This window comes from Varroa destructor, unplaced genomic scaffold (assembly GCF_002443255.2).
Source record: "Varroa destructor unplaced genomic scaffold, Vdes_3.0 BEIS01000003.1, whole genome shotgun sequence".
NCBI lineage: Eukaryota > Metazoa > Arthropoda > Arachnida > Mesostigmata > Varroidae > Varroa > Varroa destructor.
Window position 1 is genome coordinate 10,767,159 of NW_019211456.1, and position 24,564 is coordinate 10,791,722.

At 38.3% G+C, this 24,564-nt stretch overlaps 3 protein-coding genes across 12 annotated transcripts in view; 2 read left to right on the top strand and 1 right to left on the bottom strand.

The window, feature by feature from the left end:
* Etf-QO (electron transfer flavoprotein-ubiquinone oxidoreductase) overlaps positions 1-6,109 on the top strand; it is a 10,073-nt gene extending 3,964 nt beyond the window's left edge. For 2 of the 3 annotated variants that reach the window (XM_086985651.1, XM_086985652.1), the window contains exons 4-11: positions 404-541; positions 790-1,071; positions 1,384-1,572; positions 1,829-1,965; positions 2,127-2,307; positions 2,542-2,803; positions 3,064-3,285; positions 3,402-4,084. In XM_086985651.1, the coding sequence (XP_086841777.1) occupies positions 404-541; positions 790-1,071; positions 1,384-1,572; positions 1,829-1,965; positions 2,127-2,307; positions 2,542-2,803; positions 3,064-3,285; positions 3,402-3,562 (1,572 nt within the window). In that variant the 3' untranslated portion in view covers positions 3,563-4,084. Of the gene's footprint in view, positions 1-403; positions 542-789; positions 1,072-1,383; positions 1,573-1,828; positions 1,966-2,126; positions 2,308-2,541; positions 2,804-3,063; positions 3,286-3,401; positions 4,085-5,387; positions 5,474-5,736 lie in introns of those variants that run through there. The other variant, XR_015325244.1, reaches the window with a different exon arrangement.
* On the bottom strand, positions 3,870-8,471 carry Arpc5 (Actin-related protein 2/3 complex, subunit 5). 4 transcript variants are annotated; one of them, XM_086985658.1, is made up of 5 exons: positions 8,278-8,403; positions 7,387-7,730; positions 6,832-7,038; positions 6,176-6,246; positions 3,870-6,005 (listed from the first exon to the last, which is right to left on the bottom strand). In XM_086985658.1, the coding sequence occupies exons 3-5, from the start codon at positions 6,983-6,985 to the stop codon at positions 5,766-5,768; spliced, it is 465 nt and encodes a 154-aa protein (XP_086841784.1). In that variant the 5' UTR covers positions 6,986-7,038; positions 7,387-7,730; positions 8,278-8,403; the 3' UTR covers positions 3,870-5,765. The 4 variants fall into 4 exon arrangements, with proteins under 4 accessions (XP_086841784.1, XP_086841785.1, XP_086841783.1 ...); XM_086985659.1 differs by having other exon boundaries at positions 7,409-8,471; XM_086985657.1 differs by having other exon boundaries at positions 7,387-8,417.
* A 27-nt stretch (positions 8,472-8,498) lies between these two features.
* On the top strand, positions 8,499-24,491 carry LOC111247482 (N(G),N(G)-dimethylarginine dimethylaminohydrolase 1). 5 transcript variants are annotated; one of them, XM_022798436.2, is made up of 8 exons: positions 12,099-13,412; positions 14,396-14,551; positions 15,128-15,301; positions 20,103-20,205; positions 20,389-20,486; positions 20,830-20,925; positions 21,052-21,149; positions 21,342-24,491. In XM_022798436.2, exons 2-8 carry the CDS (start codon positions 14,549-14,551, stop codon positions 21,481-21,483), a joined length of 714 nt encoding a protein of 237 aa, XP_022654171.1. In that variant the 5' UTR covers positions 12,099-13,412; positions 14,396-14,548; the 3' UTR covers positions 21,484-24,491. The 5 variants fall into 5 exon arrangements, with proteins under 5 accessions (XP_022654170.1, XP_086841780.1, XP_086841782.1 ...); XM_022798435.2 differs by lacking the exons at positions 12,099-13,412; positions 14,396-14,551 and adding an exon at positions 8,499-8,987; XM_086985654.1 differs by lacking the exon at positions 14,396-14,551 and having other exon boundaries at positions 10,532-13,008.
* The last annotated feature ends 73 nt before the right edge of the window (positions 24,492-24,564 follow it).

Genomic DNA, 24,564 nt, shown 5'->3' on the forward strand with positions numbered 1-24,564 from the left:
CGAATGGTTGGTTAGCACCTACAGATCCAATGATTGTGTGGAAAATAACCCAACTTTTAGCCTGACAGTTGAACTGGCACAGATCCGAAATTTTAAATACCATTCAGTCACTGCGCCCATGTAGCGCTTCCTGAGATAACGCAATCCACGATTTGTAAACGAGCGCCTTTTTAATTAGAGCACATGTAATAGATGCGCGATGATAGAACTCACACTATTCGATCTGAGTAAAAGAACAGTTGGTGGATAGCTTTCGCTATATGGCAAAATATAATAACATGCCTAATACTTTTATATCTATTGAAGGACCTGACAACACGAAGATATCCACTGTCAGTATATACGATTTTGCCATTTTTTTTAATAGTGTTGTGTGTTTGTTTTTTTTATGAATAATTCACAGAACGCAGCGAAAGCTGGAAAGGAACTTCGAGTATGCGTTATTGAGAAAGCATCTCAGATTGGTGGACATACGCTTTCAGGAGCATGCATCGAGACCGGACCTTTGGCAGAGCTCTTTCCGAATTGGAAAGAACTTGACGTCAGTAACCGGAAAATTTTATCTTCATACTATATAATACATGCAATGCATCCGTGAGATTGCGTGGCTCTATGGATACTGAATCGGTTCATTCAGATCGTAAAATTCTGTCCCCGCCTGTCTATCACATGATCCTAATAGATCCTAGACAGGTCCTAATAGATTGTGAGGTTGAGTATAGTTTATCCTTATAGGTTTTAACTTCGAGAATGTCTGCCCAAGGCTAATGTTTATTCTTGTTCGAACAGACCCCGCTAAAGACGCCTGTCAAAGAAGATTTCTTCTATCTTTTGCGTAGCGCTTCTACTAAAATTCGGATTCCAATTTTTCCGGGTTTACCTATGAACAATCATGGAAACTACATTGTTCGCTTGGGGAACGTGGTCTCATGGCTTGGTGAGCAAGCTGAACAACTCGGCGTAGAGATCTATTCAGGAATACCTGCATCGGAAGTGCTTTACAACAAGAAGGGTCAGGTTCGAGGCGTGGCGACTGGCGACGTTGGCATTGCGAAGGATGGCTCACCGAAGGTTTATGATACCATTAGCTTTTGTCAAAACTTTGCTTTCTAGTAACTACCTTGATGCACCCTCATTTTCTGCATACGAAAATAAAGTGCATATTTTATTTTAGAAAACAAAATACATGTTAATACTCCAAGAAATTCTCTGAAAAGCTGCTAGACTCAATTCTTTATAGAAATAGTGATGCCGTTAACGATAAAAATAGACAGCTCGTCTATAAAAGCAAAGTCTATAGTTAAAAAGCAATAATTTCGACCGGAACCATTTTGTTTTATAAATTACATTTGACATTAACTGCATTTATTTGCCTTAAATAAGGATAACTTTGAACGTGGCATGGAATTAAACGCTCGCTGCACAATTATCGCGGAAGGCTGCCATGGCCATATTTCTAAACAGCTCTACAGCAAATTCAACCTTCGAATGACCTGTGAACCCCAAACATATGGTATTGGCCTAAAGGAGCTCTGGGAAATCGATCCACAGCAGCATCATCCCGGCCGAGTGGTAAGGGTAAAAACGTTTGTACTAATATCATTATATTCAGATCGACCGTGAGAAAAAATATTATACAAGATGCCTATATAGTCTTTTTCGCTTGTAAATAAAATGCGCAAATAATGCTTGCTTTACATTGGGAAACTATTCGGATCTATCGAACAAGCTGAGTTGATTTTTTTGCGCGTATGTCTGCAGTAATATTACGCAGCATGTTAGGAGAACTTAGGCATGCTCAGAATAAATCCCGCTATGTTGTTTTCAGATTCACTCTGTAGGTTGGCCGCTAGATAGAGCAACATATGGAGGTGCTTTCATGTATCACATTGACGAAGGACCTCTGGTTGCAATAGGACTGGTTGTGGGTTTGGATTACAGGAATCCGTACATCTCTCCATATAGGTAACCAGTTGCATTCTAGTACATTACTCTGCGATCACACCAATTTGAACTTGCATCATAAATATGTATAGATGAAATTTCAAGTTCAAATTTGCGTCTGACAAGTTTTCACTGTGTTTTCAAACTCCATACATTCATAATTTGCACGTTTGTTTTTTTAGAGAATTTCAACGAATGAAGCATCATCCAGTATTCGCTGAAACCCTTAAAGGCGGATCTCGTATTGCTTATGGCGCTCGCGCTCTAAACGAAGGTGGCTTTCAATGCATTCCCAAACTCTATTTCCCCGGAGGATGTCTAATTGGTTGCTCACCAGGCTTCATGAATGTGCCCAAAATTAAGGTTCGCTAAAAAAAAAGTCTAAGGAATACACTCTTCGACCGTCTCCAATAAAATGACATGCTGGTAACAAAGCAGCATTTATGAAATATCTTGGTTGTGAACAAGGAAATTGTTTATTGTCTTCTATGGATATCACATCTTATGTATGGTGAAGAATAGCCCCCTACCTTATAAATATGGCATTACATAATAGATTGCCATATCCGTTTTGTTGTTATTTGCTGTTCATTCCAGGGTACACATAATGCGATGAAAAGTGGCATTATTGCAGCTGACTCAATTACAGAAAAATTGTTCGCGTCAGATTCGGAGATTGTTACTCCGGAGAACTACGAAGAAGCGATAAAAAGCAGCTCCATATATAAAGAGTTGAAGTCAGTGCGCAACATCCGACCGTCTTTCCATAGTCCACTTGGCCTATACGGCACAATGATCTATACGGGTATATTCTACTGGCTTGGTAGGGGCATCGAGCCATGGACATTAAAACATGGAGGTAAAAACTTAGACGTTAGGAACAAGAAGTCATATGTTGTTTTAGTCAACTCTCCTTCTAAATACTTTTAGCAGAAGGCCAAGGATATAGAAAAAATAACTGAGCGAAACTTAAGCATATACAACGTAATTCAATATAACCCACGTGGGCTGAGTGGAGCAACGTTATAAGCTATATTAGATATAAAATGTTCGTGTAAATTTCGACCATAACGCTTATTTTTATAGCGTTTTTTAATAAATTTATCGTTCCTCTAATAGGCAAGGATAGCGAACGTTTGAAGCCAGCTAAAGAGTGTACGCCGATCGAGTACCCGAAACCAGACGGAGTACTCTCGTTTGATTTACTTTCTTCAGTAGCGTTGACTGGCACGAATCACGAAGACAATCAACCAGCACATTTGACGCTTAAGGACGACACTGTTCCGGTTGAAAGAAATCTCAAAATCTTTGACGGGCCCGAGCAGAGGTTTTGCCCTGCCGGTAAGAATTAATTTTACATTTCCTATAATTGAATCACGTGTTTAGCAACCTAGACTATTGCAAGCCAAACGTTAATGACGATTGCCATTGCTGCACATGTAAAATGTCTATTACAGGCGTTTACGAGTTTGTCCCGTTGGAGGATGGCAATATGAGACTGCAGATTAATGCGCAGAATTGCATCCATTGCAAGACATGCGACATCAAAGATCCATCGCAAAACATCAACTGGGTTGCGCCGGAGGGTCCAGGAGGGCCCGCCTATTCCGGCATGTAAACAGATCGGGATTTTTCCAGTCTATCGATAGACTGCTACGGTGCCTACATTCTCTTGCATACATTCAAAGAAATTTTGCTACTGTTGTAAATAATATAAAATAGTGAATTGTTCACCATATTTCTCGACATATATTAGTGGCCGAACATATCTGATTTATTTCCGCATATTACGTTTCATGCATGACCTCTTTCTAGCTAAAATATGATACACCGCTAGATTAAGAGGGGACGTTTATGCGGCGGTACCTAATGACCAGACAATAGAGATTCCGCCAGCAATAATGACACCCACTCAACACGAAACATACACGCATAGTTATTACAATAACAAGATTTATTAAATCTTATGTTTGAGATGTGCGATACTTGGACATATGATGAACATTCTTTTTGTTCTTCATATTGCATGTTTTTATGGTACAGATCTAAAAATTTTTTTGAACATGGGAAGCATCTGTGCTGCTTACTGCGTCAGTATCTTTCTCCAGTAAATAAAATTCTTTTAATGTTAAAAAAACGATATACCGTTTCTTATTGGTCTTTTAACCATGCCTATTCCGGAAATAGATTTATTGCGGGTCTTACTTTTCTCAGGGACCTTAAGAAAGGCATTAGTTCAATAAAACGGTTCAACCACAAACCAAAGAAAAATAGTTGTTTTATTTTAAGATGGTTGGGTTTACTGCAAAACCCGGTATTTAAATAGACATAAAACCATATACGTAATTCCGTTCACTAATATACCTATACGACAAAAAGAACTACGTGATTTAATATTATTTATTTTACCTACTCCTATAGCTCGTATTTGCCTCGTATACCTATAACCTCTACCACATTATCTACTGCGTGAGTAATCGTTATATTAATCAAGTGGCATTATCATGTCAACATATACTTCCATCTATCGGTCGGCAACACACAAGCGAACATTACCCTTATTATTGACTTGACTAATATCGATAGACTATTTGCATTTTTACATATCGCCTAATTGCAAACGATTACAGAGCGCTTATTATTCAATAAGCTCACCTATGTATACTAACATTAACCATTTTATATCCTGTTCTAGTTGTATATTCACTGCGCGAAATTCAACGAGTGAATAGTTTTGCGAAAATTGAAGGGCGAATCGGCTCTTGCCATTTTGTTCCTATTTAGAATTACCGCACGACACACAACCATGTGACGGCATAAGCAAGAAGTTGCGTTCAAATACGTAATCTGATGTAACGACATAGTTCATAAAAAAAACAGTGTACACCTGTAAACTTGACATACTTTGACCTACGCAAAATAGTTGTACAACATAAGATGTAAGGAGTGTTGATCAGGATAAGATTTCGTATCAATGTTAAATTAATATTATTATTATACACGAATATTTTGCACCCTAGGTGACATATTTTCTGAACCTTTCTTCAACCAACCTACTTTAAGGTATCATATATGTGTCAAGCACTTTGAGCTGCGCCAACGATAGCCGGAGCGCTACTCAGACAAGATTTTGCTACAATAATTCAACAAGTTTCTGAAAATTCAATTTGAAATGATTACTCATGCAGTTGTCTGTGTGCATAGTGTGACCCTGTCTTAATTTTTTTCGACTAGGGGACCGAGACTTCTGAAGTGACAAATATAGTGAGTGTAAACTTTTATGCAGGGATGTTAACACAAAGAAAACGTTATGGTAGACGCGAAAACACGAAAACAATCATCGTTTCATGCTCGATAAATAATAAATATTAATAATGTGTTTGATTCTAACCAAATTTGTTTTGTTTCTTTTCTTCATGCGACGATTTCGTTTGTCCTGACAGATCATTCGCACGCTACTATTATATGCTGATGTCACAAATACATTCAAGGAAAACCTAACTATAGGGTTTTCTATCCATAGGGCAAGGTAATCGATTTATTTGTTTGTCATATTCGCAATTACTATTATGATGCGATGCAGTGTTGGTTGACGGAATATGACATGTCTGTTCCTAATGGCTTGCATATGAGGCGAGTCATTTCAAGTCCATGGTATTATCGATGTATGCTAGTTCAACCCTAATCCCACCCACTCATTTATGCCGCCATTGGGATTGACTAATTGATGCTAGGTTAGCTTGGTCACCAGTATCACTAATCATCGGCTTCTGGTTACATCTACATCGACAGAAAATAGGTGGCGACATTACTTGCACCATCTAAACGGACTTCCTGGCGGTCATAACACGGATGATACAGCCAAGGCCGCCCTGGGCAAAAACCTTTTCGTGCCAAGCGAGCAGATGACCTGATGAACCTTCTGCTGGTGATTCGAATCCTCGATAAATGTACTTCATAAGTGTGTCGATGAGCTCAGGTTCCAGTGACGAGACTACTGCATCCATCTCGGAGACGCGGATTGCCAGCATGCATTTCATAGCTAAAGCAAATGCCTTATCCTGCAAACAAATGATCATACGATATTCGTGCACTGTGTATATACTTCGTTACACAACACTGATAGTCATCAATAAAAAGAAATACAATCGTGATAATCATGCTAGCAGTTTGCACTACTACGAAAATACTATTCTATATAGTTCAGAAAGAAACTATATAATCATCATACCTTGACATCAAATCCTTTTGCATTTATTGGTGCATTCTTGAGAACGACCTTAAGAGCCTCAGCGGTCTTCGATGTATTGTTTCAACAAAATCAAAAATAATGAATTAAGACGTTCATTGCATGATGGTAGTTTAAGAATTTGTTACATAACTACGTATGTATCTAGAAGATAACAGAATTAGTAAGCAAAATTATTTTGCTCGCGAAACTAGTATTGCAAAATTGAAACCTATATTTTTTAAGCGCGGATTACTAACAGGGCGCCCATTGGTATCTAAGGGTAGCCACTCACAATTACGATAATATAACCAAACACCATTTATACGAATCGCTTAACATGTGCAAATACTATATAAAGTACACATATGTTTTTTTAATAGTAATTGCAACAATGAATGATGCCGATGGTTGTGATTTGTGGCAAAGGCTTCATAAAGTATATTTTTTAAGACCAAAACACAAGTTCTTTAATCACTAGTATCTGAAGTATGAAAAGGCTAGTAGGAGTTATGAATCGCTAGTATGAAAAGGCTCTCCTATGGTGCGTGTTGTTATATGTTCCTGTGGGTTGATGTGTTTTTCTTTTTTTTTTTTTACTAATGTTCTGATCAATTTATTTATATGCTGTTGCAGTTGTGAAACAGGGTAAAAAGGATATCCATTAAGCAATGCGTTGATCTCCGCCTCATCAGGTCCTGGAACTTGGACCAGCTCAGCTGATTCTCCGCCTGACTCGTCGACGAACAGATCCTCATTGTATTGGTCGATGTCCAACTTGCGGAACGCCGATGATAGCGTGTTTGTGGCCATTTTGCAGCTCACTTTGAATTTCTATCCTGATTTCACTATTAGGATAACGACACCTGATCAGGGCATCAAATCATAAATGCAAAGCATACATGTTACAGTCGTTGTGCCTTTGAACTGGTCACTTTGCCCCATTATTAATTTCATCTTACTTGTGGGTCGCCGAATAGCTAGGCCTATAGTTGTTAACTGACTGCCCGGTACTATGATGGCTGTTCACAAACACAACACTTACCGCCAATAAATGGGATTGATACTACTTGCCGAGTTATATTAAATAAGGCACTTAACGTTCATAAATTAGATATATGTACTGTCTGAATGGCGAAGACTGCTGATTCATGTCATCTAGTAATCGATAGAACTGCAACTACCGGCCGAAACAGTAAGTTAATGCTACGTACCTTAATGGAACGAATGCCTCACCCTGGTCGGAAGCACAGTGAGTATTCGATGGGCAGAAGCTTTGGCACTCTGTAAGGGATACACTTACAATAGACGACCACATAAACACACTCATACCAAACAACAGCAACGGTGCGATATAGTGGCGGCGATTCCAAACCAGCGATTCAAGCTGCCGTTACAGCGCCTCCTCTCCAATTCGACGATACAGCGGCTACAATCTGCGGCGCGACTTACAAACGACACAACCTCTTCGGAGTTCGCCGTTGCAACTATGACCGACCTGCTGCCAACACTTTGAAATCACCTGACACAGAGAACACTACCGCACACCTGCAGCCAGCTGCAGGCACACATTGCGCACGGCTTTCATAAAAACAATTTTGTCGTAATGTTGCTGTTATCCTGTGGCAGACGATGACAAATCGTCTGACGCGTTCTAAGAGCGCATCTAGCGGCCCAATTAAAAACAATACAAAGCAGTTTGAAGGGTCTAGTAGGCTGAAAATTTAGTTTTATTAAAAAATCAGTGAGAAAAAACAGCAAATACAAATGCTAAACCGTTATGAGGATTACCCCTTTCTTTGCTACAAGTTACTTACGCTGTGCTTCAAAAGCCTACATTGGTAGCTTTCGGCTAAATTTGCAACTGTTACTATTAGAGCTAACACATCACAAAAACACAAAATGCCAAGTAGCACAGAAACAGCCACAGACCCATCAATGTATAAACTTAATTTTAATCATTAACCTATATATGCGTCTATGTTCTAGGGCGTAGTTCTGCTAGGATCACTCAGAAGCTTTCAAATGTGCGCGCGGCATGCTGGGAATACTTGGAAGTGAGGGCGCCCCGACCTTGCCAGTCTACTAATTGTTCCATTGCTTACAGGGAACACGGTATTGAACGCTGCTGTTTTGCCGATGTTAACTACTGAGAGCAATACGATGAAATTGTCGTGGGCTACTCTGTCTGTCCGTCTGCTTCTGCTATGCCTGCCTTTCCCTCGCCTTGTACCCTCGCATAGATTACACCGCAATGGTGTGAGAGCGAATTGTCAAAAGCAAAGAGGAGGAGCTGGCTTGGTGTTTACTTCACTGTTTGGTGAGAGAATCTGCGAGTGTGCATTCTATACGGGTGCTCGCGGTGAGCTCAATTGAATTCCGTCAAAAACGAACATTCCCATTAGGCCATAACTGTAGTATTAGGGAAAGGGGTGTTTTTACACTCGCTATCGCAATGCGTGAGTTCGAGCTCTTCTTTGATGTGTCTCCTCTATAAAAAGAATCGGAGTTCGATGGTGGTGTGAATTACAGGGGTAGTGGTTTTTCGCCTGGTCATTTTGGGGCGGTCCTGTGCGTGCTTTGTCCCTGTAGGTGGTAGGTTTGTGCTTAAGCAAGCGATAGACGAAGCAAGATTTTTCTGTGTAGCGCCGAAAAAGCAGGACAATAAGTTCGTGTCTGTGTGTTTTTGTTACGACTCTGATAAAGCAGAAAAAGTATGGCTTTTGGGAAAACGACGCATGCTATTGTTTGTCGAGTACCAGAAAGCTACTGTAAACTGACAAGCATCGTTACAGGAACGCAAAGTACAGAACAGGTTTGTATTTATGTACCCAACTGATAGGACAGCTTCACAGTTATATAAACCTGAAATGAGGTCTTTAAGGCGTTCAAGAGATGTGAATTAGAAGAAGAGTTCAGTATGAGCTCGCCATTTTTCAAAAGAATAGTAGAATGATAGTTTTGCTAATAGATCAGTGTAGTTCACCGGAAACCGTAGTAAATCATATCAATGACATTAAAATCTCTACACACCTGACATAGAATGATCGAAATTTCTGTTTTAATGAAATTCTGGGAACTCTGTTTAGGCTAATATGCGATCCTGCGCGAACCTAAAATGTATACACAACTTTGGTGCAAGAACAACGAAACCTAAATATTTCTATCAGAATCGCGCCAATTGAAACCCTTGAGGCCCTCGGCGATGTGATTTTGCTCTTAGCAGTAAAATAAGACCGTAGGTTACTTTACGATAGTTCAGTACTTTTGTTAGTCATGAGGCACCCTAGAGAGAGGGTAAAAGGTTGGATTACCCTAGATAATACAAGAAAACCAACAGGTGGTTACCATCCATTTTGTAAGTAAATTACTCTATGAATCATTATAGATAAAGACTGGTTCTTTTACATGATATCTTAATAAGCAAGCGAAGATATTGAATGATATATGCATATACATTGTGCTTAGAGCTTTTGCGTGTGGCTTGTGTGTGGCTCTCAGTAAGAATTATGTGGTTTCATAGTTTAGTGAACAACGTAACAAGATACACGTCTGTCGTTGTGGGCATTTAAGATTCAGTCCACAAACTAGATTATGTGGTTACGTGACTTTAGAGAAGCAGAATAAACCTGTTTCTATCCATAGGTTTCGAAGACGTTGCTTTGTATGGAATTTGTGATAAGTACGCAGCCCGCGCAGCGGGCGTGAAAAAACCGTAAACCAATGGGAGTATCATTATTTACCAGCAAACGCGAAAGTTATTATGGCCGTCGCAAGTAAGTTCTTACGAATGTTTAACGTTTTGCCAGGAAAGACGCCAGAATAATTACGGAGACTTTTATCTGAGTGGTTAATCACTACAAAAATGAATGTTCTGAGTTTTACGGTCTTGTCGTTGAGCATTGATTGCTTCATAAGATTGTCTACTAGTACGAAACGGAGTATGTTTATGCCCAGTTTTCAACTTCTAGATGCCTTAGGTTTTAGTCGACGAATATGTTGCCACTGCAGTATCATGGCGACTAATAATAATCGCTTAGTTTTGTACAACGACTGGCTGATAACAAGTTTATTATTTTTTAATGACGAAAGCCTGTTGAACGTAAAACGTTAATTCTTTGTGAGCGGCTGGATAATAGTTGGCTTTACCGTTATCTCTGAGGCGTGTATCTAAACTTATGTCGGCATTAACAGCAGCTGCTAAAGGCACCATTTTATTGTAGTTTTTCCGTAAGAGAAAAGTTACAAAATGAACTTGATGTGTTGGGATGGATTATATGCGATTTGATAATATGCTTAGAATTATAATCCTAAAACAAGCTGAACAACGCATTGTTTCAGTGCAGCTTTCACAGCGATTTTTTTTTCGCTGTCATGTATTCCATCCAACTAGCATAATGTTAACAAATAAAAAGTGGTAGAGGAGAAAAAAACTCAAAAAAGATACAAATTGCATGTGTGCATTGACTCGAATCAAATTATACGGTTTATTTCGAGTAAGAGATCCAGTTCAGAGTGAACATTTTAACCCACCACAAAAATGCTTGCTCGATTTTTAGTGAGAAGACACCATGGAATAGAAAAGAAATTATTGGCTTTTTTTCTTTTCAGAATCACTTATTTCATTTGGCAGCACCAAACAATACTATATCATCCGCGTAGTGGCTTTCGTCGGAGAAGGAATATTTGAATTGGCTCTAGTGTCGGTTGTCCTGTTTTCTACTCCATTTTCAGGAGCCTAACAAGCACACAGAATCGAATTACTTATTCTCCTAGAGTCGACATATTCGAAGGAGTGGGTCGGTCAGGCGGCTAAGATCAATAGGGTGAAAAAATAAATACTGGTGCCGCTGTAAAAGGCCCACGTAACGCTCACATTTGGAACCGATCTGAAATCGTACATGAGTGTGAGCATTTTCCCTGCAGTACAATGTAATGCATGGAAGACTTCAGATTAGCAATAATGTCTTTTACCTAGTGACTTATTTACCATAAGTTACGATACGTACCGAGAATATCACCAGTTGAGAATGAGTCCTAGGGAAAGTGCTGTTCAATATATGAATTATAAAATGTTATTATTACGTAAGGTAGAAAAATGACGACGATTATTTTTGGATACGTATTGAACCCAGCTCAGCTCCTTGTCGACAAATAAAAAACTTAATTCGCTCGTTACACTCATGTACGCGTACTTGAATGTGCTGCATGCAAACTTCTTGCCGAATATTGGACCATGGTGTATATTTTAGAGTAAAAATATGATAATTTATGAGTGTTTCAAACTCCGATAGAGTCAAATCAAAGTAAAGCTGGCTCTTTACTGAGTGTTCTCCGAACAACAGGAAATCTTCAGCTCCTTATATTAATGCCAAATATAACTTAGCAAATTAACTTTTATCAAACATGTTTACATAAATATTTTCGTACGTGACGGCTTCTTGAGCTTTACATTGGGTGGGAAAATATTGCTTTATTTTATACATGATAGGACACGAATGGATCAGTATTGGATGCGAATTATTAATTTTAAAGCCCTAAAAGTTTTAGAAGATTATTGTATTAGAGCAGCAATCAATTCTTGCATAACTGTGTTGATAACTATTAAAAATTTACTACCCGCAGGCACCTGGCTATATTTTCCCTAAATATTTAAAATTATGCAGGAGTGCATGCTGGTTTGCTATCTACAATTTGTAGAAGAATGGCAAGCAATCCGCAATTTATACGTATTACCGTATAATTGTAACCCGAATTTAGGACGACCTAGACAGAACAGTTATATGGTGTATTGTGAATTGTTTGGCTATAATGTGAATTTCAAGCCGTGTGCGACTGGTAATCTGGCGAGTAGATGTTAAATTATTGAATTTAGCTGAATTAAATTTTGACTCAGTGCTACGTTCTGAATTTCTATAGGATACGCGGTACAAGGCGAAAATTCGTCAAAAATCATCATTACGAGTTTTTATTTGCTTTACGAAGCTTATCTTTAATTCTTTTTAACACAGTACTTTCCAAAAAAACATATGCGTAACTTCTTGCAGTAGACAATTTATCAACTCAGACAGCAGACAATCAGCTGAAGGATTCGTATGCTTGTCTCGACGTGTACATCGACGTACACGTTACATGTGCTTTATAGGTCTAATGTTATACGGTATTAGCATGGTCAGAATCTCTACGTCGTTGCAAATGCACTTTCATTCGTATCATCGTGGGCCATATGTGTGCGATGACAATAGCAGCTCTCATGTTTGTCTAAGAATTAAAGAGGACAATAATAAATAACCATAATGTTAATTAATCTTCGTGGCACATATAAGGAGAGCGTTTGGCTCACAAGCGTTCTGTCGTGGGATTGTTTGTATTGCCACCTACCCTGTTAACGGCAAGAGCTCAGCGGTGAGTAATTTCAGCGAAGCCAATAGTGGCAGTAATAGCAAGATATTACAAAACACAGAAATATCCTGGGCAGTTCTTCTAATAACCATTGTAATACTTCCACGAATGAAGAGCGTGTCTCTACGTAGCGACGTAACGGAACATATCTCCTTACTCTTTGAAGAAAAAAATCTTCATTCTATTGAGCCAGCTACCGCTTGCTTCCGTTTGTTTACACCACTATGTGTATGTACGTCCCGATGCTGCAGCGCTTTTACATTAACAGCATTTTCCATATTAATAATACCTTCACTCTGCGGCTGCTAAAGAGCGTCGGCTGCATAGTACCACTACGACGATCGTTTCAGTGTTCCATTACTGCTTTACGTTATCTGGCTGATCGGCGACAAGAAGCTTCAGAGTTGCCTGTTTGCACTTCCGTATGGCGGCGAGTACGTTCGTGTCTCATGTCTTGCTATGCTGCCCTGTAGCCTCCCTTAGGTGATTGATGTTTGAGGTAGACGCCGTTGTCGATAAGCCTCTTAGGTCCACGTTGCTTGCGTAATCTGTCACTGACATCAGCATTACGCAGGGCCGATTACCGGTGCGGGTAGGGCCTCATGCGACTGGTGCTTTTCACTTCTCCAGTTGTGTATGGCTGAGAAGGAAAGCACTAACAAACGAAAAGGGATTGGCCTCAGTAAACGATAAGCGACAACGCCAGAGACGCAGGCGATAAGCCATTCGCATGGACTGTTTGTTTGCTAATCGGTTAAGCAGAACTCAAGCAGTACCAAATTCATCGGCATGCCTGAATCGATTAGCATGGAGCAGATACGTGCCTCAGCTGGTCTTGGTGTGAACACGAACTTGCTTTTCTAATGGCATAATTACCCGAGTAGTAACACTAGTATTGACCTTATATTGACCTAAGTACTTAAGGTTAATTCCGGTAGTGTAAATGCATAATTTAAAACGAACGCGGTAGAAAATGAACCTAGTAGCGCAGCCTCGCGGAGTCCACATGGCGGTGCACTCATTACGCTTTTTGTCTCTATGTCTTGAACAAGGTCTTCCACGGGGCGTGCATTTTACGCAGCTGCAGAAGCGCACTCCTATCTATGTGTTAAATATAGTTATTTCTATGTTCTTGTTGATATCTTTCCTGATTTTCTTTAAGGATACAAATAATCAGATATTTATACCCAGAATTATAGGCCGTATAAATTTATCAGCTGAAAATATTGCTTAATTATAGAAACTTTTACTTTTATATTAGTTTAAATGTAATTGAACATGTGTTGCTATTAAGAACCTATAATATCTTTACTGCCTTCTAAGTGCCTGACTATACTCTACTTCTACTGGATTCACTTTGTAGTTTTTAATTGCAATTAGGTATTTCTTTTGGTCTCCTTACAACCGAACGCTTGACCATTTCTGCATGCTTTGGTTTTTCCTAATCTAGCAATATCGACCTCATGTACCAAAGAAAGTAGTGATGCCATTAAAGTCCTTGCAAACTTATATACAATATTTTAGCCTATTGTATTTTAACTAAGCCAGTTTTAAATAATATAAAGTGCGGTACTGACTGGACTAGCCTTGTATAGTAATGTGCCTGATGACAAAGGTTCCCGATTTTGTCTAGCGGACGTACTTCAATGTTTGCTCTTGACCACTGTTAATACTACTGCGTACGTAATTATTTTTCTGTCTGATATCAGTTTCGGAGGAACTCTTTATGCAATTGAAATGATAGCTTTCTGCTACACTTGTATGTCAGTGTAACTATTATGCTAATTCGATTAATATTGATTGTTATATGGATGCTGGCAGCAAATATTCGCACAGAAACAAGCCACCTTGGGAGAATGATTTCGGCACATTTTTGCAAGGAATGAGCTCGTCACTTTGTCAAATCGTTCTGGTATGCCATTGTGTTTTATAGTATGACGAAAAAGAGATTTAATACATGGTTCCCAGATAATAATGGTAAGCATTGTATATATAGTTGTAAAGCTGATATTTGTTTTTTGGGGGCACTTTAAATTCTTAATTTTTGACTGACTTTCTGCATTGCGGTCAAAAGTTTATATATAAAGGATAAATGTAATAATACTTTTTTTATTTTTGCTTTTAAATCTTACAAGATTCAAATATTTATTTTCTTTCTTATTGTTAAGCTGAGCATTGATTTATCCTTTGTTCTTGATCACTGGCACATATCATTAAGGGTGTGTTATCTATGATTCGTAACGTTGAGTAACGTAATTTTTTTTTATTCCTTCATTTATGTAACGTGGCTCACTAGAAATGTTGTAGTGATCTAATTTAGGGGAAACGTATTGTGGGATAGATGAAATCTATTTAGCTGATTAATGTCCGAGGTCATAATATATGTAAGGTCTTACTAAATTGCTTTTGAGATATACCTAATTCGTCTCTTTCATTGACAGCTCTTATATAAAGAAATTTACGTATAAATTATATTGCTTCGATGTTGTACATACAGCATATAGCATATATATATATACATATAATAGTAACGTGGGTCGGTTGTGTTTTCAGGCGAAACGCGAGCATTCAGCGTATTGTTCTGTTCTGCGTGACCTGAATATCGACGTGATTGAATTACCTTCGGATGAGCTCTCACCTGAATGCCCTTTTGTTAACGATTTGGCTGTTGTGACTAATGGCACTGCCTTCATCTGTAAACCTGCTTCACGACAGAGACTTAAAGAGGTAGAGGATTCGTCAGCTACATAGGTGGCGGCCTCCTTAGAATTTATGCACCCTATTTTGTGTCTTTGTATACAGACCGCATATTTACAAACACCGGCGTTTCAATCGAAATTTTTAACGAAGTTTTGATTTGAGTTTAACTAATGATAGCTAATCTTTTTTAAAAAAGCAACAGAACATGGAATAATGGTAGATGGTCAGCATTGTTGACATATGAAGAAACATATATGCTAATTGTACCTCTAAGACTATAGAAAAGTAAATTCTAATTGTAATAAGTCCTGACAACATTTTCAATGTCAATTATAATGACCCGAGTCGCGCAGCCTTTTAATGCACATGGTGAATCCAGAATCACGGGGCAAATTGTCCAGTGACACTTAGCTCTTTTCAAGCATGGGCCCAAAGTTATCAACGGTTTATCTAAAATACTGAACAGTTCGTCGTTGCAGTATCGGCTCGGATCTTTTACCGTCGAATCTCATAGCTTTGCAAGCCTTTTCGCTTCTGCTGTACATTGATTTGTATGTTTCGTATTTGAGTAAACGTTTGTTCATTTAAATTGGAACTGGGAAAAACGAAGTGTTTGTGAGACGGAGGCTATATCTCCTACAAGTTTAACATTTAATGCTACATGAAACGTATTGGATTTCAGTGGCAACTAGTGTGATGCCTAGTCACGCGTTTGAAACGTGGTTTGCTCGGTTTTATCGACCTAGTTTACTCAAATCGATTCCACCATTGCTTTGGCAGCGTGTCATATTGTGGTTCATGCGTAAATGAATGACATAGAAGAAAGGTAAATTCAGGTAAAACCTAATGGCGCTTTACGCACACGTTAGTCCGCCGATCTGCGCTTGTTAATTGTGATTGTTGAATTGCTGACATCTTCAGCGTTATCCACTTTTTACTCAATAAGGTTCGCCATTTTGACCTCGGTGAAGCGCAGCATCGGTTCTTGTGTGGTAAATAACAAAGATTGCACATCCAGTGTGATAAGGGGAGCAAGAACTATGAAAGGGCTTTTAATCGCATAAACATTGTGAGTTCAGATCGAATTAATGTGTACAATGCCAGTAGGTTGATATTCAGGGCAAACATTACAAATAAGCACATCACGAGTTTTACATTCTGTCCTACTATTGAGCGCTGGCTCAGACATGCCATAAATGGTGGACTGTCTTCTGCATGTGCCTGCTTATCGCTTTCTAGGTGAACCGCAGTGTTAGGGAATACGTGGAAAAAGCAACTGCGTTTTAGCAACTGCCTATACTTATTGCAAATGAAATTAGAAAACCACTATAATAAAACACTTATTAATTTAGGTTATTATTGCCGGATAATTAGTTTGATATACTCACACGTTCGAGCTCTATCAGTACATTTCTACATAGAGAGTATATCTTACTTTTCAAATTCAACAGGAGTAGGGAGATATCGAACATACTGAAGGTGACTAAAACATGCTTGTGTGAAACCCATCACGGATAATGCGTATCTGTTTAAGAATGCTTATCTGTTTTTTCCTTTGCTGAGATAGACCAGATAGATTTCCTTCAATGCAATAACGAGGTTTTATTATTAGGTATTTAGGTTTATTATAAAGTAGTGGCGTTGATACGTATAAGTTGAATCTTCGTAAAGCTAAAAATGTTTTGAAAGCAAGCTAATATTCCCCAGTTCACTTGTATTAGCAAACGGTGCAAATAAATCTTAAACTTTAGTAGACTGGGTGCGAAGGGCGTGCTTTCGTCATTCCAAATATCGGATTAGGCGCTCGAGGCCAAGCTGTTAGGATACTGGTTCCTTATGACAATCGGTATTGCATCACGCAAACCCTTGCCCAGTTAATGCAATATCGAGTGAACTCAAGCGTTCGATTAGAAATGGTAATGTGAGGCGAGCTATTTACGTGGACAAAGTAGTTAATATTTATTATTTCTTATGCAAATAGTTTTCTTTAGAGTTTAGAGTTATAACCTATTGGACTACTATTCTATAATATAGGGCTTGGAGTCCGCCAAGTCGGATTGACATTTTAATATACTTAGCTTTAGGACAACTTTTATATTATCCTTATACATGGAATTACTAATTACTCCACTCAGTGACTAAAGAATATTTTTAAACATTGTTTTAAAGGGTACACTGCTCTCTTTCGATGATGAGAAGCGGTGACTGTCCTAACGCTCATATGCGAGCTTGCCGCAAAATCAGTGCTGTTGCACTGCATAGCTCATGCAGCGATTTAGATATGTAAATTAAAAAATGTCTTTTGTAAAATTATTCTGGCAGGTCAGGGGGATTCAAAGTTGTCGGACATCGCTCTATTTAAAGAGACACATAATAAGTTCAGGATATTCAAGGGGTGATACACTTCCTCTAAAAGACTAACGACAGTTTGTTCTTGCTTTATCTTTTCCTTGTAACGTGTGACATGAAGGCTCAAAACGATAAAACAAGTCTGCTTCAATGTGTAGGAGGAAAATGCTACATTTCATAAACATTTCCACAAGTTGTGCGAGATTTTAGTGTCCTCTAAAATAACTTTTTGCAAACTGTTTTATAGTCCGAAATTTACCCTGTCGTCGATAAACGAATAAAACACAATAGGCTTTTTTTAAAAGTTTAAAAGAGCAAATTTTGACTAGCGTCCCGCGTATTTATGTTGCATTGTGAACATCCTGTGTATGATAACAAAAATGTCTTATTTCTATTTTTAGAATTCCACATAGATGAAAAACAAATTTTCATTTCGCTCTCTTTAAACTTATTTTTTTTTAACATTATTTCACCTATTTTTATGATGGAAGCAAGTTGTCAGAATGGGCATTGTGGCATAGCATCAAGGACTTACCCTACAACGGAGTGTAATCGGAAGGAACTTTGCTGGACTTACCTAGGGTTTTTATAGAAGTTCAATAAACGGCATGGTAATCACACCTCACGCCTCAGACACCATCTGCCAACCTTGAATTTTGAATTAGCGATAGGCGCATGTTCGTAGTTACCGTGACAATGTGTTTAAAGAGATGTGTAGTAGCTACGCGGACAACACCACGATGCCTTGCATTAAACGTTATTTTAGCGTAGCACTTCTTTGAAACAAAAAAATCATTACGCAGTAACGTCGACCTGGATATACTATTATATATTAGTATTACCTGACCGATTTTACTCCAATAGAACATTTAAACATATTTCATCCATTCAATTATGAGTACAGAAACACATTTCATAATTGTCATCATTGGCTTTAATTTCTATCGTGTTCTCGAACAATAATTACTAACTAAATAGGTTTAAGGGCGGAGAGGGTCACAGCTAGTTGAACGCCAGTTTCTTCAGTTCTTCTCACGATACAGCTGCGCCAAACGATGCATTCTCTCTTAATTAGAGTTGTATTTCGAAAACACACACACGCATGGCGCCAATATCAGAGACAATTCAAGATTATTAGAAAAAATGACGCTGATTTATGTTCAACTGTCTTAGCAATAGCATTAGATCGGTCTAATAGAACTCCTTGCATGGCGCTTTAGGTTTGCACACCAAACGTAAGCAGAATTAGTTTAAACAAAGTTAGCCCAGCAGTTCGATGCTCAACCTACCATAAAGCAACTGGTTAGTATGTCATTAGCAGTCGTTTAATCTATGTCCGGTTGATAATTTTCCCCAAGTAATATTGGCTTTGTTTCTAAAATATAGGTAATAAGCGTAGAAAATGCCGCGGAGGCATAATCAGCGTCGGACGAATGATGATTGAAACAAAGTAAAAGTCAGACTAATGCAACGTTCATTATCTAAAATTTGAAAATACGTTCCTTTGGTATGATGCGATCCGTATCGTATACCTAGCTCAGACATGTAGGGCATAACAAAAGCATATTAGTATCCTGCTCGTATAAATATTACCGTTTACAAGCAAATATATACAAATTCTAAAATAATGTTTATTTATTTATTTAATCATAATATTAACGATTGATTATTTAGGCTCCTGTCATAAGCCATTTATACACTGTTTGATAGTTTATGACAGGCTAAGATTTCTGTGCAGTGTTCGGTGCCTTCGCTCAGGTGATGCATGACATACGGTACTATAATAGTTATATGCGACGTCTGGTTAAAAATAACTGTTCGAGTTATGTTTATAAATTATTTCAAACGTCTGATTTTTATTTGGGGAGCTGAAGATTAGTTCTCCAACGTTCCACGCTTAGCGTACAGAGATTTGCTGATGCCATGAACTAAACAAGTGTGCTTCCAGCAAAAGACACTGATCGTACTCTGAGTTATCTCATGATAAGTAAAAATATCCATTAAGGGATTAACTCATGCTTTAAATTCCACTCTTTATTATTTTAGCATGGCTTTGTGAATTAGTCAAGCGCTGTTAGCTCAAGTAGGCTTCTCGCAAGTTTATTACAGTGAAATTAATATTTTGAGCGTTCGAAGAGAATTTCAATTTCGGACATTCGGCTGCCTCAGTTGTGGCCAAAATGTCAGAGATACTGACCTCTATACTACATATCTATAGAGATGCTGAGAGATACCTTTGAAATAACGTAATGCGCTATGTGACTTTATATTTGTTTGAAGTCACATCTTGGTTGTTATGAGCGTCGCCTGCATCAATGGTGGATTTTCGCACATTTTTATGAATCGTCATTCTGGACATCGCTTCCCCTCATATCGTTCATACTTGCTCGTGCAATAATAACTGTAGATCAATCGATATATTATGGTGACTCATGAACAATTTTTGATTCATTACTATTAATTTGCATATCATTTTCAGGTGGAATTAATTCGAAAGACCATTGAAAGAGAAATTGGAATTCGGATTGAAGAGGTTGAAGATCCAACGGCAACCATCGAAGGGGGGGACGTTCTATTTACAGGTTTATTCCACTTGCTGTTTTCTTTGTCCTAATCGCCTAGATATACAGAAATCAGATCGAGCGTTTGGGTGCATTTGGTTACGACAGAGATTCGTCTATTTTCCTTTGGGAATGGCATAGCGAGCCAGCGAGCGTTTTTATATTGGCATGGCTAAATAGACTTTCCTCTTGAACAATTCGCAGGTGATGAATTCTTCGTCGGCATTTCTCCGCGCACAAACGAGGCGGGTGCCAGAGCACTTGCAAGAGTCTTTCCGGAGTTTCCTACAATACCCATCAAGGTTTTATAACGATGCTACTAGTTAACATACACAATGACTCTTAAAATATATAAAAAAATTACATTGTTGAGTTGGAAAAGTACGTAATTCGTAGAATAATATTAGTATCAGTTTAATTATTGTTACCTGCTAACCTTTTTCCAATCGCTTGTGCACGTCGTTCTTTTTCTATCTGAGAGTTTTCGAGTTCTGTGGCCGGCGTACCCCAGCATGTTGGAATGGCATATTCGAATGTATATTTGATGTATTAAGGAAATACGTACACTCTAAAATGGCCTGTTTTAGGAAAAACACTGTGAGCAGGAATGATAAAATCATCCTAAGTCGTTTTTAAATGCTGCAGGTGATGTGCAAGGAGCCCATGAAGAGTGTGATCTCGATGGCTGGTCCTGGCATTATTTGCGTGTCAAACTCGAAAGAAGCCCAGTTGATGAAACGGGTACGTACAGATGACGAATATGTACACACACATATATATATGCTAGCGACTTTTCGAATGCTTGGCAAATCTGAGCGCTTCACCCTTGTATTGAGATATTCAAAATATAACCTTTTTGGATCGTAGGAGATTGAACGAGAAGCAACGCGTCAGTACCAGACGGTGACAGTTCACGATGATCGAGCTGCAAACTGCCTCTATGCGAACAAGACGCTTATTCACAGGTAAAGCTGTTTAATTACGGCAGAAGTTTGTAAATAAGCGTGGACAAAAAATAATACATTCAGTTGCCTCGAATTAGGATAAAATTAGGCGCTTCCAACTGGAGCCAGTGTATATGCATTGGCTAAATCGAACCTAAGATACAAAATGCTCCTATTTATATGATTATTTCTCAAACTAGTTATAACTTATAGGTCCGAATTCCCACAAAGTAAACTGGAGTTCGTCCGCAAGATTGACTTCCCCCGGATAGAGCTTCCATTAACGCATCTGTCACCAGTAAACGTCGGACTCACCAGCCTTTCGATCATGATCGAGAAACCAAAGTGCTTCTAATTACTATAAACTTTTATTTGAATATTACCATACAAAACATCCATATGATATATGAATCACCTTATATAGACACACTCGCCATCTCATCCCAATTGATTGTTCATTATCACAGAAAGAGGTTAGGTAAAGGCAGAGCGCCAATTAGTGACTGTCACTCATTGCAATTCACTAACACGGCAATAACCAATCGTGCTGCATGCGGCGACCGTTTTCAAAAACACAGACAAAACAAAACAATCGTTATTTAATATATCAATGCCATTTTGACCGATATTACTGCCCTCTGTATGACCGTATGTTGAACGTCGTCATAGGGCAATAATTAAAAGGTTTACGTAATTTTTTAGCATGACGCCGATAAAGCTTACATAAAATCTCTCTCAAGATTCCACGGTTTACAGCCATAAAAAGTATATATATATTACGTATACCAAGTAAAGATATAGACGTATCCATATAGAATACATGTTTGCCGAGTTCAGCGGTTGTTTATTGTTGTCACTGTAGTACAATTGTCATCGTGGTGGTGATAACGACGATGGAAAATGTATATGATAACGAGAAAACCTATGATAAATAATGAAACTTGCTGGAGACGTAGAAATTAACACTCAGAGAAAAACAAGAGTTTGGCGAAATCTCAAGAGGTTGACACTGTCGCTTCTGATGTTCTCGAATTGTCCATCTAGCTTATTACTGTGTAATTTTATTTTTGCAAAATTGAATTTCTAAATACTTATCATTTATTCAAAGCTATGTTGATATTTCATGACGAGAAAAAGGGGGTGTCTATTTAGTGACGTACGTTTGTGACAACGCGTGACGTGACAAACGGGCGTATTATGAGGGTGTTATCGGCTACCTCATGTCGATAACACGGGATACTGTGTAACTGAATTTAGGGCCATCCGGATTTGCACTTACGGATACAATTCGGTGATCTTATTATGTTTTGGTGGTAGTATTGATTTTTCCCTTTCTATTGTTAAGCCGCCCAAAAGTATGTCCTGTGGTCGCGTTGTACTCCTACCATACTTACATATATGCACCGCTATAGCCAATGTTATACTCGTCGTGTATTACATTTCGAATTCATATGGAAAACAAGTGTACTACGAACAAATTTTGTCAGCCTGCGTATACACGGAATAAGATAAATTGGGAGCACCAAAATGCTTAGAAGCATACAGCTGTACATTAATATTTTAAATGAAGGGTTAATTTTTGTAAACATAACAAAGCTGGTAAACCAAATAGTCGTGATCATCCAGATGCATACGTCGATATGTGAAGCAGTGTGTACCATGTTTGTGGCTTTACGCGGGTGTCCATTTGCTAGACCACATGCGCTCAAAGCTAAAAGAATCCCTCTGCATGAAACGCCTGCAGATATAGTCATTGCAAAGTGAGCTTTGGGGGAAAACAAGACGAGCCTCGATAAAACTGGACTTGGATATTTTTCTATTTTGTCTTACCGCCACCATTTCCGGACTTTGTTTCTGTAAAAAAAAAGTAAAAAGTTCTGATTAGTAAAGACTCACTTACTCTTTCAAGCCAAGCTCTTACACTGGAGCAGTTGCGCACAAAATGTTCAAATTCAATTAAATACGTATATCTGAGTTTGCTGACCTGTTGAGCGGCTTGAGGAATATTGATTTATTTATTTATAGCAAAGGAGATTCACTCGGAAGTGAGTACTTTTTTCGAGTTTTCCGTCTTTGTTGTCTACATTCCATAATATACAAGACAACGTGAGAAATACCCATTTCTATCGTATGCGTATAGATTTACAACGCTATCTAACGCAAGATATATCTATGCACATATAATAGGTTCTAGCAACGATAACAGCAGACACATTCCACTTTGTCGTATCTTATGCTCGTTTTTACAAGAACATTGTTTTTACTTTGTATTTATATATAGGTTTTGCAAAAGTGATTTGTTACTTCTTATATCATCAGTTTCTGTAATGTAATTCTCAAAATGTAGTGGGTTATCTTCAGCTGTATCTAGAACTTAATACCTATGCGATGACAAGTTAATTTTTTCACAACAGGCAAAGTTTTGCCTTTCGACTGCTTAGAAGCTAGTGGATGTTTGCAGCACTCGCATTATGATCATGCTTACCTATTCTGATGGAACGAGCTTTCAGGAGACGCAAAATCTTTCTTAAATTTTTCATTTATTATTTTGAGGAAAACATTAATGATTTTGGTGGCGATTGTCGTATGCCTGTTTAGCAATGAGTCTCGTGAGCGTTAATTATGGATTCGTTAGAACTTGGAATATAAATTGCCTTTAAGTTGACTCAGTGAAAATAAATGAGAATGCCCGTAGAAAAAATTCAGGCTGGCCCCTTTTGCTGAACTGCATTTCAAGACGTCAGCTTGGGTTATACCCTTCGAAGCACATGAAATGTTAACACAGGTATTAGTAAGTTGCCTCCAGCAACTTTTAGCAAAGAACGTGCAGTGAACATCCGGGCGTGCTAATTTAAGTTCTTTACTGACCTGAAATTTTTATACGAGAGATGTTTTAGCTCTAACGTCAGCAAGTATTACGTATTACATTTAACCTCGGCATTACTGGTATAGGGTGCAAAATAAACCGAAACATGATAAGCGTCTTTCGTTTTTATCAAATCTTGAGGAGAAACCTAATATCTACGTTGACTTATCGTTGCAATAGCGAAGCGCGCAGCTCCACGTCATAAGTCGGTGTCGATGGAGGAGTTTTATATATAATAGTGGATCGTCTCTGTGCTATGCAACAAGGACCTAAAAGGATAACTAGCATAAGTAAGTAAGGCCCCAAAGAAGGCACAAATATAGTTCAACGATAGTATAGTCGTTATAAACGGCAGCTTGCATCGGATTTAGTACACCAGTGCGCAGATTTATTTACCTAAGCGTTTACATATGCTATACAAAGTGAATTTAAGAAGAGTTATTATTATTATTATTATAAATAAACAAGATACGCGCGTCCAGATGTGTCAAAAGAAACTCTTTAATATGTCTTTACTTTTATATTGGTAACTTTGTTGAGTGAATTCATCTGTATACATATATATATATA

Excerpts from the sequence above, each read along its gene's own strand:
- Arpc5 (XM_086985659.1), bottom strand. The coding sequence starts at position 6,985 with ATGGCCACAAACACGCTATCATCGGCGTTCCGCAAGTTGGACATCGAC. Across the intron at positions 6,247-6,831 it reads CAACGCATTGCTTAATGGAT|CGAAGACCGCTGAGGCTCTT; the intron begins ATCCTTTTTACC and ends GAAACAATACAT. Across the intron at positions 6,006-6,175 it reads CAAAAGGATTTGATGTCAAG|GATAAGGCATTTGCTTTAGC; the intron begins GTATGATGATTA and ends ATTTGTTTGCAG.
- LOC111247482 (XM_086985654.1), top strand. The coding sequence starts at position 12,799 with ATGTGTATGTACGTCCCGATGCTGCAGCGCTTTTACATTAACAGCATT. Across the intron at positions 13,009-15,127 it reads GCACTTCCGTATGGCGGCGA|GCGAAACGCGAGCATTCAGC; the intron begins GTACGTTCGTGT and ends TTGTGTTTTCAG. Across the intron at positions 20,926-21,051 it reads AAGCCCAGTTGATGAAACGG|GAGATTGAACGAGAAGCAAC; the intron begins GTACGTACAGAT and ends TTTGGATCGTAG.